Genomic DNA, 16,125 nt, shown 5'->3' with positions numbered 1-16,125 from the left:
TTCAGTGTCGTACCAAGGTGGTTACCACGGCAACAGTACTCAACACAAACAGTACCTAACGTCTGTGGACAGCTGCTTTCCTGTGTCATGTAGAGCCCTGCATAACCTCTACATGGTTTTACTTGTTTAAAATGGAACTTTGTTCGACGGTTTCGGACAAAACATGGAGCAGTATGAGCAGGTCCTGTGTTTGGGCCATGGAGGAGCAGCTGACGTGTTCCTGATGAGGCATGTGGAGCGGAAGAGCCTGCACGCAGTGAAGATGGTGAAAGTGGAGGAGACGAGAGCTGCAAAAACCCAGAGGGCTGTTCTCCAAGAGGCTGACATCATCAGGAAGCTGGAGCACCCTCACATAGTGACATGCAGCGACGCCTTTGTGAGTCCTGACGGCGGATTCATTTACATTGTGATGACTTACTGTGAAGCTGGGACGTTAGACGACAAAGTAAAAGAGAGGAAACCAGGGGAGTTCTTCACAGAGGACACTGTGATGGGGTGGTTTGGGCAGGTGACTACAGCTGTACATTTTATACACATGGCTAAAATATTACACAGGGACATCAAAACCTCAAATGTACTGCTGACAAAGCAAGGTGTGGTAAAGTTAGGGGACTTCGGGATTTCCAGAGTACTGACCAACACAGCTGATCTGGCCTCCACATGTGTCGGGACGCCTAGCTACCTCAGCCCTGAGCTCTGTCAGGATGTCCCCTACAGCTCCAAGTCCGATATCTGGGCTCTCGGCTGTCTGTTGTACGAGCTCTGTGCTCTCAGGCCTCCTTTTGCAGCCTCAAACCTCATGAGTCTGTTACACAAGATCACCAGAGGGGAGTATGACCCCATGCCTGACGTGTTCTCAGATGACATCTCCTCTCTGATAAAAAGGATGCTCAGCCTCGACCCAGAAAACAGGCCGAGTGCTGCCTGTGTACTTAGCAGCGACTATGTGAAGATTCACCAGGCGAACATCAAAGACACAGAGACTGATTCTGCTCCTGTGGGGAAGAGCTGTGACATTAATACAGGAGGAAAAAACTCCCCCCTTGGGTCACAGGTCCTCAGCCAACCACTCTTATGGGAAGAGAAAGAACACACTATCAGTGATGAGAAGGCGGATTGTGATGATTTGTGTGTCGAAGGAAAGAACCACTGTGACTGCCTCTATCCTGAGGACTTTGATGAAGATGATAGTTTGTCCTCTGTAGAAGACTGCAGCAGAGAATCAGGGTCCCTGATGAGGAGCGATTCTGCCGAGCCCACTGGTAATGTAGTGCTGGACACATACACTGAAACATCTTTTAAAAGTGGTTAAAGTCAGATTATTGCTTTAAGTTTGAGTGCCAGTACCACAGTTGGAAAATATACTGTACCATTAATGCAACACTACTTAACTTTTACTGAGCAACAGCGCCCTCTGCAGCCACACAAGGTGACGTTTCTGGCCACCAAACTCTGTTTAGAATTCTTCATTGGGTGAGGAAAGAAAACCCAGAAACCTCAGCGAGAGTCACAAGTGAGGGATCTCCACAGAGAGGGATCCCTCACATTATAATTATGATTATATATTACACAATTAGATTGTATTTTATTAATGCACCGGAGCATAAGTATCATTTCACAGTTGTAGCTTGTCAAAATAGAGCCAGTAACACCCCTATAGACACAGCTCTGGAGTGTTTCATTCCAGTGGTTCCCAAGCCTGGGTCAACCCATTCCAACGGGTCACATGATAAACTTGGGAGATGATTAATGTTTTAGGAAAGATGAAAAACAACAGTCTCATGCGTAATTTTGAAATCATTTTTAGGTTTGAATCCTCCCCAGTCATTTGCTTATCTGTGAAATTATATTTTTACTTATTTGAGCCTTAAAATCAAACCACCAAATACGTTTTGAAGTCAACTTTAAGAAAATAAAGCTTTTGGTCAGGGATCACAAACCAAAGAAGTTGGTAACAACTTGTTTAATCTTTAACAATGTAGTTTACTTATAAGTGACTACAGTCAACTTTCCCTAACTGCCAACATTACTGCAACAACACGTTCCTGTAGATTCATGCTGCACAACATCAGGAGAATTCTTCCCCTTCTCACTCAGAAGGCGGCGCAGGTTCTGGTCCAGGCTCTGGTCATCTCACGCCTAGACTATTGTAACTCTCTCCTGACAGGTCTACCTGCTAGTGCCATCCTACTTCTGCAGCTCATCCAGAATGCATCAGTTCCACTGGTCTTTAACCAACCTAAATTCACTCACAGTACTCCGCTCCCTTCACTGGTTACCAGTGGCGGCCCGAATCCGTTTAAAAACATTAGTACATGCATACCATGCTGTGATCAGGTCCAGTCTACATCCAGGAGATGGTCAAACGTTACAACCCAGCCTGTTCACTCCGCTCTGCTTCTGCCAATCGGGTTGTTGCTCCCTCACTGCGAGCTAAACACTCATCAAAATCACGACTGTTTGCAATCCTGGCTCCATAATGGTGGAATGAGCTCCATATTGACATCAGAAAGGGTACACATCTTCCTGCTATCTTTTATTCTGGTACGACAGTGACAATCACTCAGCAGGTTCTTTCTCTCTCAGCCTTTCAGGAGGTTCCTGACTTTTCAGAACAAGCTGACTATCCTGATGACTTTGAAGAAGATGAGGAGAGGGAAGATGATGGGGATGAAGCAGAACCAGCCCCGGCTTCGGCTGATCAGCAGCCACATGATGATGGAGTGGACGAGTTTCAGCTCTGTGATGCTGGAGGACTGACCATTACGCTGAAAGCACTGAAGGAAAATGGCTGAACACATCACTACAGCCTTAAAAATCTCCCATCACAGTGGAGCACCATCTGAAATACATAGAAAGCTTGAAAGACAACAGGCTTCCTCTTTTGTGCCTGAAGTTTTACTGCTAAATGTTGCTCAGAAACAGAAGTTTAGCTCATTGCAGCTGTTTAGTGACGTAAGAACGCCTGAAAGCAGTTTCTGTCTTGCATCATGAGAAGTGATGTAATAGCAGCATAAGCTTCTAGTTGATGCAACCACAAGGATATAAAATATAATTAACCGATTAACAGGGCTTCCAAATATTTAATTTGATTCCAAAAAGTATTATGCATATATGTTTGAATTCTTCATACTGTATGTACTTTATTCTCTAAATTTTCGTATCAACAGTTTGTTATCTGTTGCTGCACATTTGACTGAAATAACTTTTCTTAATTTTTATCTTTGGATCAAAATGAGATAAGAGCACAAACATTCATGCGGTTCAGACTTTGAAAGAAGTATGTGGTAAATGGAGGTCATAATACACATAATATGAGAAAAAAGTTACCCAAACAACAGGAAATTGTAATCTATAGTACAGGTATGTGTACAATGAACACAAAAATGTAATTACTTTAAAAAAACAGTTTTTGTTGTTTTGGTCTCAAAAGCTGAATACCTGTTACTTTATCATTTAATTCAAGTGTACGCCGCCAATAAACCTTTTTATATTTATTATTTTATTGATGGAAAAAACAATGCCCCGTTTCAAATTAATCATAATAATATCTGTGAGAGTTTGTTTTTTTTTGTATTTGAACATACACAAAACACTTCATCTGAACTGCTGCTTCGGTATTTTTCCTCCATGACTTATACCATGATAAACAACACCTTCACACGGATACAAATGCATCATTGGAGGAACACGTAATATAATGTTATACTATTACTAACCCTATGTTCAGAAGATCATTTTCCTTATCTTCTTATATCATTTTTATGCCTCCATGCTGAAAACAGCCAGTGGCAGGAGGCATAATTCTTTCAGGTTGTCCGTCCCATTCCTGGGACGTGATATCTCAAGAATACCTAATTCATTTGTTACAAATATTCACGTGGAATCAAGATTAAACTGATCCGATTCTGGGGGTCAAAGGTCAAGGTTTTGTCACGAAGTATGTTTATATTTTTCTTGAACATGATATCCTAAAATCAAACGTTCACTTAGACTCAAATATGAACTCATTACTTTTTGGGGCCTGAAGGTCAAAGGTCAAGTTCACAGTGACCTCACGGTCTGTGAAATAGGAAAAGAGAGCTTTGCACATCCGTTTGGCGGATCAGGTGTGTAGGAGAGGGACGAGTGGATCAAAAACTGCCAAAACACCTCTCGCACAGGACCTCATCAGGCAAACATGTTGTGATAATGAGAAGCCATCTTAAATTGGGAGCGGCCACAGATCAGGACATTAGCATGTTAGGGATACATGCCATGGTACTCACACATGTGACAATGTTCCCCTTTAGTCATCTTTAGGATTCGTAATTTGAAGCTGTTGTCCTTAAAAACACACTTGTAATGAAATGATCATTAGTAAAAAAGTGTAGGATATAAAACTCTTTTATGTTCCCAAAAAGTACTTTCTGACACACACACACACACACACACACACACACACACACACACACACACACACACACACACACACACACACACACACAGTACACTGCATGCACTCTGAATCAACACGCAGGTAAGATGTTAAGCAAACAAGATTTGAATGTGGCAAGCTCAACGGAAATGTAAGATTCATGTTTTATCAAACACAATCTCTTCCAAGTTGACCAAAGTTTTCGCCCAGTCAGCAGTCTCAGGTTCACCCACGTTACGTTGCTCTGAGAGATCGTGCTTTCCACGAGTTGATAGTGTCTGCACACATCACGGCAGAGGTCTTTTTCTGTCTCTCTCTACCACACACAGAAGTGAAACATTTCCCATCTGAGCAGAAAGTCTAACCGCATTAATCATCACACATCAGTTTGGGGAGATGATGTCACAAACACTGTCCACAGTCTACACCAAAAATGGACGGGTGAATGGGCCCTTGATGTCACAGGGTCTCTACACCTGAACCTCTGCGTCGTATAATATACTGGAGAGTTACATTTTTTGTCAAAACATTTCTCAGTTTTAAAGATACACATATATAAATATATAAATTATTGTGACAACTTCATAAATTGTGTGTTTCTTGGGGAATGGACAGAGAGTCTGGGAGGCTACAATGCCCAGGGGCCCATCATCTCATGCCCTTCAAAATTAACGGAACAGAGCAACTCTTGTGCAGCCAGCTCCAAGCTTTATCGGGTCTCCTTTCAGCAGTTGTAAAATTGTCAAATCTACTTAACTAAGTCGAAATCAAACTGTGGAATTTGGTCTTGTAATCGTCAGCTGACATATGACCGGAGATATTTTTTCTGCCCTCCTGGGACTTTTTCTCCGTGGAAAGATTCCCCGGCTGTTCCCATGAGCAACAGTGATGTTCCCCTCAGTCCTCCACAAACTGACACCTGCAGACTCATCTGATTTCTCATCTACTGATGGTGTTGCAGACAAGAGCACCCCAGTAACTTCCATGATGACAGATACACACTGTTTTAACCACAGTCACACATTATGAGTCAGGAAGTCAAAGCTCCACAAAGATCGTAAGAGATAGAGCAGATCACTTTTAGAAGAAATGCACATTTTTTAAAATAAATATTCTGTGTTAATTTTATCTTGTGTTGAGGTTGAGTTCAGTGTCAATTTATTTGCATCGTGCCAAATAACGACATACGTACCATATAATACTATGGGAGAAAGCCAGGAATTCACACAATGAGCAAATGCTGGGACAGTGGAAACACAAAACTTCTTTTTTAACGAGAAGGAACCTCCACATCCAGACTTGTCTACACGTAAAGCCTAACTAAACTAAGTGACTGAGATTAAACTGTGGAACTTAGTCCTGGAATTGTCATGGCAGAGTGGAGATATTATTTCTTCCGTTTTAGGACTTTGTGAAAAAATTCCTCTGTTGTGCCCACAGGAATAGCGGTGTTTTCCTCAGTCATCTGCACACTTATCTAACTCCTCATCCACTGATGGGGTTACAGACAAGAGGTAGTTGCTCGTTTTTCAACTGCATTCCAATCCCATTCCCTGATTGCTTTTGCACGACTCTGGCTCCAAATGTAGGTGATAGTAGCATTTGTACTGCTGTTGAGTTGTTCAGTCAGATGTCACTTAATTAATACTTTCATTGAGGCAACGTTAATAAGCTATGTTACACGCGACAGTAACTCCAATAACTCCAGTAACTCGAAATAAAATTTATTTCCATACATTTTTCGGATACTGGCCTTTTTTCAACCTATTAAGAGATTATTTTATTATTCAAGAAATTCAAATATCTGCAGCCCTGTCCTCGGAGCAGTCCCACACTGCTGTTGCAAACACTGCATATTAATGGTTTTGACACTGATACAAGTCTGTGGTGAACTGAATTTATGTGATCTGCTATCAACAGTGCAGTTTGAGATTGTCACATTGGACATGGCTGTTGAGAAAGAAAGCCCCTTTTATATGTGTTACAAGTGTTTTTTTTTTCTTTCAGTACAGTTCTTGTTGAGGTCAGATGTTTCCACATGCGGCACACTGCATAAACTTTAAGTCCCAGTCTTAGCTGCTTGACTTTAGTGGGCAGATGTAACATTGTCTTCAATGGGCTAAATAGTATTTAATGTCTGTCAGTAAACTTCAGACTTTTCATTACCTTGGGAATTTATCAATTTTATTTTCCTCTCATAGCTACTTTGTGGATCACTGGTAACGGCTACAGCTGCAATCAGAAATATTCAACCCCCCAAGGATTTTAAGGATTTATCAATTACAGTTTTTTCAAAGAGCAAGATTCTGCTTCAGATGACTTCCTTATGAGTTGAGTGATACATAAAATCAACACAGAAAATGCACAATGTAGTATTTGTGTGTAACAGTATATTTTGTTAAAATAGCCATGTCACAATTATTCAACCCATATATAATATTGTTGTTTTTAAAGCTGTCTGACAGTTTTTTTGGCCTAAAGTGGAGTTGAAACATAATTAAGCCTTTGCGAACTCTATAATGATCCTTCATTATCTTCAGCTGTGATCCATATATACACCCTACCTTTGAAGGTATTCAAGGTGAGATGCAATCATGGGAAAGAGAAAGGAGCTGAGAGCCAAGAGACACCATTGAGAGCATTATAAGGACGTTTAAAACATATGGAGCAGCTGCAAACCTGCCTGGCCGGGGAAGAAAGCCATTTCATCAAGGGCCCTCAGCAACTTAGTTAGAACAACTCAGAGAAACCCCTGTGTGACTGCAAGACACCTACAGGATGACCTGATGAAGGCTGGTACAAGTGCTTCAGTGGCAACCATTAGACCTGCACTGAATAAACCAGGACTTCATGGCCAGACTCCAAGACGCACTCAGCTCTTGACCACAAGACACATCAAAAGACGACTAGAATATGCCAGGAGGAATTTGGATAAGATGACTGAGTTTTGGGTGACAGTTCTATGGACTGATGAAACCAAACTGGAACTATATGGACATATGGACCAGCGGCCTGTCTGGCATGCGAAAGACCAGGCTTATGGCCATAAGAATACCATCCCCAAGGTCAAGCCTGATGGTGGGTCATTGATGATGTTGGGCTGTTTTTCTGAGGCAGGAACTGGAAATCTTGATCGTGTACCTGGCACCATGGATTCACAGAAATACCAGGCCATTTTAAAGAAGAATGTGATGCCTTCTGTTGACAAATTAAACCTAGGTGATCATTGGACTTTCCAGCAAGACAATGATCCAAAGCCCACCTCCAAGTCAAGCAAAGCTTAGTTGAGAAAAAGATCCTGTAACGTCCTTGAGTGGCTTTCACAGTCACCAGATTTAAATCAGATTGAAAATCTTTGGTGGAATTTAAAGAAAGCAGTTGCAGCACAGAAGCCATCAAACATCACTGAGCTAGAGGCTTTTGCACTTCTGATCGAGAGGTGTAAGAAGCTCGTCCACACTTACCGAAAACGTTTGTTAGAAGTTATAAAAGCTAGAGGATGCGCCACAAAGTACTGAAGCTGGGGGTTGAATAATACTGCACGTGCACATGTGTTAAAAGAGTTACATTTTTCATTTGAACTTCAAAGTTAAGTCAACTTCTGTTGTCAAAATAACTCAAATATGTGTCAATAAATATCTTTTGTTGTTTAATGATTTTTTTTGTCATTTATTGTCAGTACCTTTCATCCACATCACTATAATGTCTTTTGAGGTGAGGGGGTTGAATATTTCTGATACAACTGTATGTGTGGCCTGGTGCCCAGAGAGCTGCAGAGACCTTGGACTCTGCAGGCAACGCTTTTTTTCTATTGGCATTGCAGAGACTCAATTCATCACATTGTTGCTCAATCAGACGCGCTTCAAGCTGATACTGAACAGTGTGACATGCCCTGGGGCTAAGGTTATTTTCCCTCATTACGTTTCATTGAACGTACTTTACTACTCTCATCACTGACCACAGTTTGAGCAGGGGGATATCCCAACATGTAAAAATAGACCAAATAAAGAAACAAACATATTTCATCATAAGTATTTTCTAATCGACTATTTCCAATCAGAAACTATGAGCTCACCCTCAGTCAACAATGACGTTGTACTTGACCAAATATTTCCTGACCACAGAAACTGACTTGTGAGAATGTTTTCTGAGTTAAGGAGGGGATGAGGTACAGAGGGGTCTCTGTACTTTCTAGTTATTTCTAGACGATTAAATACTTTGCCCCCCCCAAAGTTATCTCTTGCATTCATGTATTGTTGACCACACAGAGTTGACCTGAACGCATCCCCTCAGAACTAACAAGACAAGAGTGTTTTTGGTCATTTTGCTCACTTTTTAACTACAGTCTACGTTTGAAAAGCACAGCAAACTGATTCATTTTTTTTAAATGTCCAGTGAATCAACAGTATCACAGAATTTTTATAGCTAAAAAGTCAAAAATCACTTTTTGACTGTATGCAATAAGTTACTGTGGTGTTGTGAAGATGATTCTGTTCACTTTTTGTATCTGAGAAGTTAGGTTGTTCAGTTTCAGTTAACATGATTTCTACAAATAATCACAACAAAAAAAGTTTTAAGTTGTTTGTCTGTGTCTCTTGTATTAACTCCTATGCAAAGGCTTAATATCTTTCCAGAAACTACTTATGTAGATGATTTTATTGTCAGATCTTATTGAAGAATAAAGCAAAGCTTGTTGGAAATCATTTACCATCAAATTTGAGATTTTAAGAACATTTCAAAATGGTCTCATGTACATTTCGATCATTAGATAATGATCAAATTTTTGACGGATAATTTGTTTTTCCAGGTAGGTGGAGGATGCTGACATCAGTGACTTCCTTTTTCTGTGTATATAAAGCATGGGCAGAGACACATCACATCAGAAGTCACACTTAAGACAACCAAATAAAGCTGTGAAGGAAGAGCGAGAGAGAGAGAGAGAGAGAGAGAGAGAGAGAGAGAGAGAGAGAGAGAGAGAGAGAGAGAGTGATTGAGATCGCTGCAGTATGATTAAGTCTGTGTTTGCCCTTGTTGTCCTGTTGCATTTATGCTACAATGCTGAGTCAGACCTCAACCTGAACGGGGAGATAATGGTTGGACTGCAGCAACTTCATGGACTCAACAAAGGGACAAAAATCAATTTCACATCTGTGAGTATCCACACTTCATTTGATTTAACGCTCTCATGTGTCTCCTGTTGAATTCTTCATTCTCCATGACTCTTCATTTCATCATCTGTCAATTAAAGTGGTCAACATTACTGAGTACATTAATGATATTAAATTATGTTCCTACAGTCGGGCCAACTAGAAGTGCCAGTGCCAAAACATGTGGTGAGTGTTGTACCTTAACCCGAGTTGAGTTTGATTCAGGAGGCATGCACCCTGTTAACAATGTGCTGTGATTTGTCCATCTCAGACTTCCTGTGTGGGCGTCTTCACCAGGATGCTGAAGCACCAGCTCAACAATGTTAGCGTGCCTGAGAACTACACGTATCTTCTCCGAGAACTTAACGCAAACCTGAACAATCTGCAACCACAACAACAGGTGAGTCAACCAAAACCCAAATTTCTCAAAAGTTACAGAGCTCTGAATGTTGCATCAATACTGGGTATCAACATGAGATGTAACTTCAAACCTCTTTCTGTTCTTTTTCCAGATTGACGGCAAGTGTAACACAACGTTCGTTAACAGAACCATGGTCTTCTGGAGGTACATTGTTTTCCTCAGGAGACTAAACAACTCAATTAAAAGATGAAGGTTCTCGTCTGTTTTCAGCTCTTCAGCTTCACTTGTTAATAAGAGCCTTCTCGTTAATTAAGGTGACCAGTGAATGTATTCAATGCACATGTTTGTGCAGTTTTAAATGCAAAAAATGTCCTTCATGTATTTATCATTATTATTTATGTTTTTATTCATTAATGTATTCATTTATTTATATGCAACTTTTTTACTCAAGAATCTAATAGGATGTACTCTGAGTTTGACAAAGTAATTTTCACAATGTGAAAAACATTATTTCTGTTTTAGAAATGTTGTGCTGCCTTCTTAAAATAAATCAATCACTTTTCACTGAATGCTTGTAAATCCTCTTGAATTTTACATCCTATTGACTTGCTGCTAAGTTTTTTGGCGGTTTCAAAGATAAAAAATGTCCAGCAAGTAGTAATAATTTATACAAAGTAAAAAATCAATAAACAGTACACAAGACAAATTAAATAAAGCACTAATGGATCTTTTTCTAATTTTTAAATTCATAACTGAAATCTTAATAGTCTTCCGATACTTACATAGTATACTGTCATGGTGCGAGGGAAGATGGAGGCAGAGGTGTTGGAAGTGAGGTGGACACAATTAGAAGTGGCTCAAGGTTTCCCCACCTCCTGTTTGAACCAAGTGGCTAAAAAAAAACAGGCAGTGTAAGACTACACTACCCACTTGGAGAACCCCAAGATCTGACACGTTTGCCTGCCAGCACACGGAAAACACACAGACTGATATGAAGCTACACATGTGCACTCACACAAACACAGCAGCACAGAGAGAGAGAGAGGGCTGAGGCTTTGAAACGTTTGGGCTCGTGATACAGCCTGTTTTCCTCTCCATAGCATTTGTGTGTTTTGGCTGGGTACCTGTCATCCAGCATCAGGGCAAAAACACTCAAGAGTTCTGTCATGACTTGAACATCTACACAGAGGATCTACGAAGATTCAAATCCCTATCAGATCGAGTCCGCATGGGAGCATGTGGTGTCTGAGAGATGATGTGAAAAGAAAATTCTACAGGTACAGATTCGCCCACTCATTTTTTGTCACATCTCACTGAAGAAGCAGAATTTAGGTATCTGGCAAAACTTGACCTTCACCTTCAAGGTGCATAAAGAAAAGTCACTCAAGCAGCACCTGCCATGCACAGAAGAAACAAAAACATGTGAAACGCGGTGACGACCTTGACGACGGCCACAAGCCAAAACATGTCTCTCTAATAATGAAACGTTTACAAGCGTCGCAGTAGATTAGATCTGTTTCATCACATTTCACTTGTCTGAATAGCAGAAGTAACTCAGTGACTCATCTCATTATTAGAGTAAGAGTAGACAATCTGTATTTTCAAGAAACTGGAACTAACAGCACATGCAGCAGCAGCAGGCTCTGTCTGGCACGGGAGCCTTTGAACCGCACTAGACGTGAGTAAGAGGAGCAGCAGCTGTAGCTTTGAACATTGACAAGTGGAGAGAGACGCTCTGTAGAAGGTCCACAATGCACTGCAGGTCGCTTTTCTATCCCTGGACTCACCTCTGACCTTTGAACTCTGGACCCTGACTGGCTGTCAAGACTTGTATGCCCTCAAGGCAAGGCAGCACTCACAGAAAGAGACCAGGGAAAGGACAAGAACATACTGTCATCTTATTAAATCGTGAAAATCAATTATCAAACATCATTATAAATCAGAACTGCTGATATGCTACTAATTCGTTGTTTTTTAGGCCACTTTGATATGATTTTTGGAGGATAGATGTGAGCAGAACACTCTGAGATGGCATGATTGCGAAACGGCCAATTTGAAGTTCAGGTTATAACTTTATACATTTAGGGAGAGCACAATACTGCTATGCTTGTCCATTCACAACAAGGCTACAACTAGCAGTCGGTTAGCGAACCTTTTAAGCTTTGGTTTGATTTCTGTATGGAATATATATGAACAAATGACATATTACATTACAAGTCGTAAAGGTGGTGGTAAATTGATGTTGCTTCCTTCTACGTTTGGAATCAATATGAAAGAGGCAAACTCGTCAAGAAGTTAAAGTAAAAGTCCATCATTGCAGATCCAAGATCACAGCTGCTGCCACATCCTGGATCTTGGTGACATCTGATCGTGGATTATGACTACAACTAGATTTATTCGATATACAATATGCCTGCCCACATGTACTACCCTTATTGCTACACCACTATCGTTACAATTGTTGATACTATGCCTTCATCTCTGTCAGTATAAATACTTCAAACATTGATGCTCTCCATTTATGTTAGATGCTGTCTTTTCTCATAAATGCTGTAAATATTGATATTTTGTTAATGTGCTCTGTTTTCACACAACCTCTATTTCCCTTGTGTATCTTATAATATGGTTTATTTTGTTGATAGTTTTCGTCGAGGGGTAAAGGACAGAGGATGTTACACTTAATTGTTAATCCCTAAGGCTAACTGTAATTTGTGAATATTGGCTATACAAATAAAATGTAATAACTGATTGATATTCCTTTTTCTTGATCTGTATTTTTTAAGTATTTTGCTGTATCTATACAACTAGTAAAGGTATGATTTGATGGACTTACGAATAGCTCTAGACCCCTCTACTTGTTTGTTGTGGGAAATAGTTTTTTTTTTTATTTGAATTTTATAATGCCTATTATAATTCTATGTAGTTTATAATCTGGACGTAAGACTTGGGCAGAGTGAGAATACATATGGTAAAGGGAGTTCATTGAGTGAACATACATGTTAGTTCCTTCTTTGTATGGGTCCTTGAGTCTCGTGGGTCCAACCCATCTATTGAATGTCATATAGAGTTGATGTTTGTGATGGAAAAGGGTAAAAGCTGCTTCTTTTCCTCCTGTCAGAAGTACTTACATCACTGTAAGGTGACAGCTGGCATGCTTCCCATGATGCTCCGCATGCGAGATACCAGCTTGAGCTGAAAAAAAACACTAGGGGTACGTGCTGACAGATATTGCCAGGAGTTTTACAAGTTGTGCACAATTCATCAGTCAGATAGGACAGGAAAGATGACTGTTGCTGAAGGTGACATCGGTCTGCACATGAAAACAAACAGCACTTTTGTGGATGAAGAATGAGAGTGTTTTCTTCTAATCTCTCTTCTTCTTATTAAATATCTATTTCTTTTATTTAAATATATTCCTGAACATAAGTGAGACCTGAACATAAGTGAATCCACCTTTAATTCCCTCTCCTGACGCAATAGTTCTCCTTCTCCATTAGGTGGCCTCATTAGCCCACTTCCCTGCGTGTTTGGCCCTTGCACTGATTCCGTTTTATAACCAGCATCTTAATTTCATCGAACTAAAAGTGAAGATTTTATAAGGTCAAATTTTAAGAGAAATCCCCGCTGATGACAGGCGGGTCTACTTGGAACTGTGGCATTTTCCAACCTCTACTCTCTGAGTAAGCGGCAGACGATCGTGCTGTGCGTAAAGCAGTGTGGGAGAGGTGGTCGTCTGGGGGGCTACATTCACATGCTCTCACCACTTCTTCTTCTTTTTTGCCCTCTGGAACGGAGCATCACGTCAGAGCCACGGTGCATGTGAGCCTGTGAGCCGACGGAGCGCACGCTCTCCGGCCGCAGACGCGCACTGAGGCTGCCAGAGGACGCAGCGGGAGCGGTGATGGCTGAGTGACATTTGAATCCTCCTGTTTGTATTATTTATTCGTGCACAGCAGCAGCCCGTCGAGGACAGAGTCGGACTGCTCTTTGGGTTTGTTTCTCTCGAACACGGAGCCCGGAGTGCCCTTTGGACGGACTTTGCGCTGTGCGCTGTGTAGTTGTTCCTGTATGGAGGCGATTGGAACATTTATTTTGAAATAATACACCAGGATTCAGCTGTGAGTAAGAGGTGAGTTTGATGATGAAGATTAAAAAACCCACTAACTGCATTTAAGGCGTTTAATGGAAATCAGGAGGCGTGAGACTTGATTAGAGGCATGTCTAAATAATTACAATGTGCCCATGGGAAGATCCTGCTCTGACAGTAATAGACAATATGGTATTTTAAAACGGATCATGGTCACTACACGATATAATTGGCTTTAAAAGTGGCCTATGCATATCAGGTCTAACATAAACAAGAAACTACAATATAAATGATGATGGTAACCCTAACCCTATTTTAACACATTTCTTTCTTTAATCCACAGAGCTGCTGTTGGCTTTAAATAGCAGTAACCTCAAATTACAGCTGTTTGGGACCTACACAACCCAAACGGAAATGGGAGCTACTGAGACACTGAGGAATTAAGTTACTGCTACCTCTTCGACACTGCAGCTCAAATGATGTCATATCTAATTTACAATGTCAGGGGCCAAATGACCAACCCAGGATGCGTTTGCCTCAAACATCTAATCTTTCGGCATGCATCGTGCAGGGATGGAGATTTTTGTGCCAGGCTGCAGCACAGGAGCCTTCTAGATTGTAAATGAGTGGTTATAATGTAGCAAAACTCCACAGTATGACTTGAAGGAACTGTCGCCAACCTGCACGTGTTCAGGGATGGATCTCAAGAACTTCACAGCGGTCATCGACAGTGGGTTTTTGGATGAGGCGCCCTCAAGACGCGTCTTAACCGGCTGCTTCCTCTCGCTGCTCATCCTCACCACCTTGCTTGGAAACACTCTAGTTTGTGCGGCTGTCACCAAATTTCGACACCTTCGCACAAAAGTGACCAACTTTTTTGTGATCTCCCTGGCTGTGTCAGACCTCTTGGTTGCCATCTTGGTGATGCCGTGGAAGGCGGTGACAGAAATTGCCGGGTTCTGGCCATTTGGCTCCTTTTGTGACACCTGGGTGGCTTTTGACATTATGTGCTCCACAGCGTCCATTTTGAACCTTTGTGTGATAAGCTTGGACCGGTACTGGGCCATCTCTAGCCCCTTTCGCTATGAAAGGAAGATGACACCCAGAGTTGCCTATGTGATGATAAGTGTAGCCTGGACGCTGTCTGTCCTCATTTCCTTCATCCCAGTACAGCTCAACTGGCACAAGGCCCAAACTAAATCTTACAGAGATTTCACTGGGTTGTCTGGCTCTTCAGGTTTAAATGCTACAACGTACCACAGCCCGGAGAACTGTGACTCGAGCCTTAACAGGACCTACGCCATCTCAACGTCCTTGATAAGCTTTTACATTCCTGTCGCCATAATGGTGGCGACATACACCCAGATCTATCGAATTGCCCACAGACAAATTAGGAGGATATCTGCCCTGGAGCGAGCAGCCGAAAGTGCCAAAAACAGACATGATAGCATGGGCGGAGGATCCAGCCTCGCAGAGTCCGAGAGCTCTTTCAAAATGACATTCAAGCGGGAGACCAAGGTGCTGAAGACCTTGTCGGTCATCATGGGGGTGTTTGTGTGCTGCTGGCTTCCGTTCTTCATCCTGAATTGCATGGTGCCCTTCTGCGAGCAGTCGAGTGGAGGGGAGGCTTTCCCCTGCATCAGCTCCACAACGTTTGACGTGTTCGTGTGGTTCGGCTGGGCTAATTCCTCCCTCAACCCCATCATCTACGCCTTCAATGCAGATTTCCGCAAGGCCTTTTCCATCCTGCTGGGCTGCCACAGACTGTATCCAGGAGGCCACAATATAGAGACGGTCAGTCTAAACAAGAAATGACTCATGACTCTCTCACAGCACTGACTCATCCTCAATGCTAGGAGTCCAAGTGTTCCTGTTGAGGCCGGTCTGATCAACTTCAAACGAGGACACTGCTCTCTGTGCGAACTCTTTGTGTGACTGAAGGATCCGGTGACCCTCTATGTACCCGTGTTTGCATCAGGCGAGAAGCCCACCTTTGTGCAGACAGTCAGACTGAGCTTTCCATGTTCATTATGGTCGCTACATCGTCTTCAAATTGTAGAAGCTCCAGGAAGAGCAGAGGGGATTTGGGGTGTTGAGATTAAGACTCTCTGCT

General features: G+C 41.8%; 2 protein-coding genes across 2 annotated transcripts; both read left to right on the top strand.

Annotated features, from left to right (window-relative positions):
* Positions 1 to 163: 163 nt before the first annotated feature.
* On the top strand, positions 164 to 13,435 carry LOC133012276 (uncharacterized). Its single transcript, XM_061080254.1, has 5 exons — positions 164 to 1,262; positions 2,587 to 2,774; positions 9,836 to 9,964; positions 10,077 to 10,129; positions 13,423 to 13,435. The coding sequence occupies exons 1-5, from the start codon at positions 164 to 166 to the stop codon at positions 13,433 to 13,435; spliced, it is 1,482 nt and encodes a 493-aa protein (XP_060936237.1).
* Positions 13,436 to 14,663: 1,228 nt separating this feature from the next.
* On the top strand, positions 14,664 to 15,827 carry LOC133012015 (D(1) dopamine receptor-like). Its single transcript, XM_061079975.1, has one exon. The coding sequence runs from the start codon at positions 14,709 to 14,711 to the stop codon at positions 15,825 to 15,827; it is 1,119 nt and encodes a 372-aa protein (XP_060935958.1). The 5' UTR covers positions 14,664 to 14,708.
* Positions 15,828 to 16,125: the final 298 nt, after the last annotated feature.

Source organism: Limanda limanda, chromosome 10, assembly GCF_963576545.1.
Source record: "Limanda limanda chromosome 10, fLimLim1.1, whole genome shotgun sequence".
NCBI classification, from domain to species: domain Eukaryota; kingdom Metazoa; phylum Chordata; class Actinopteri; order Pleuronectiformes; family Pleuronectidae; genus Limanda; species Limanda limanda.
This window is presented reverse-complemented; position numbering and strand designations above follow the sequence as displayed.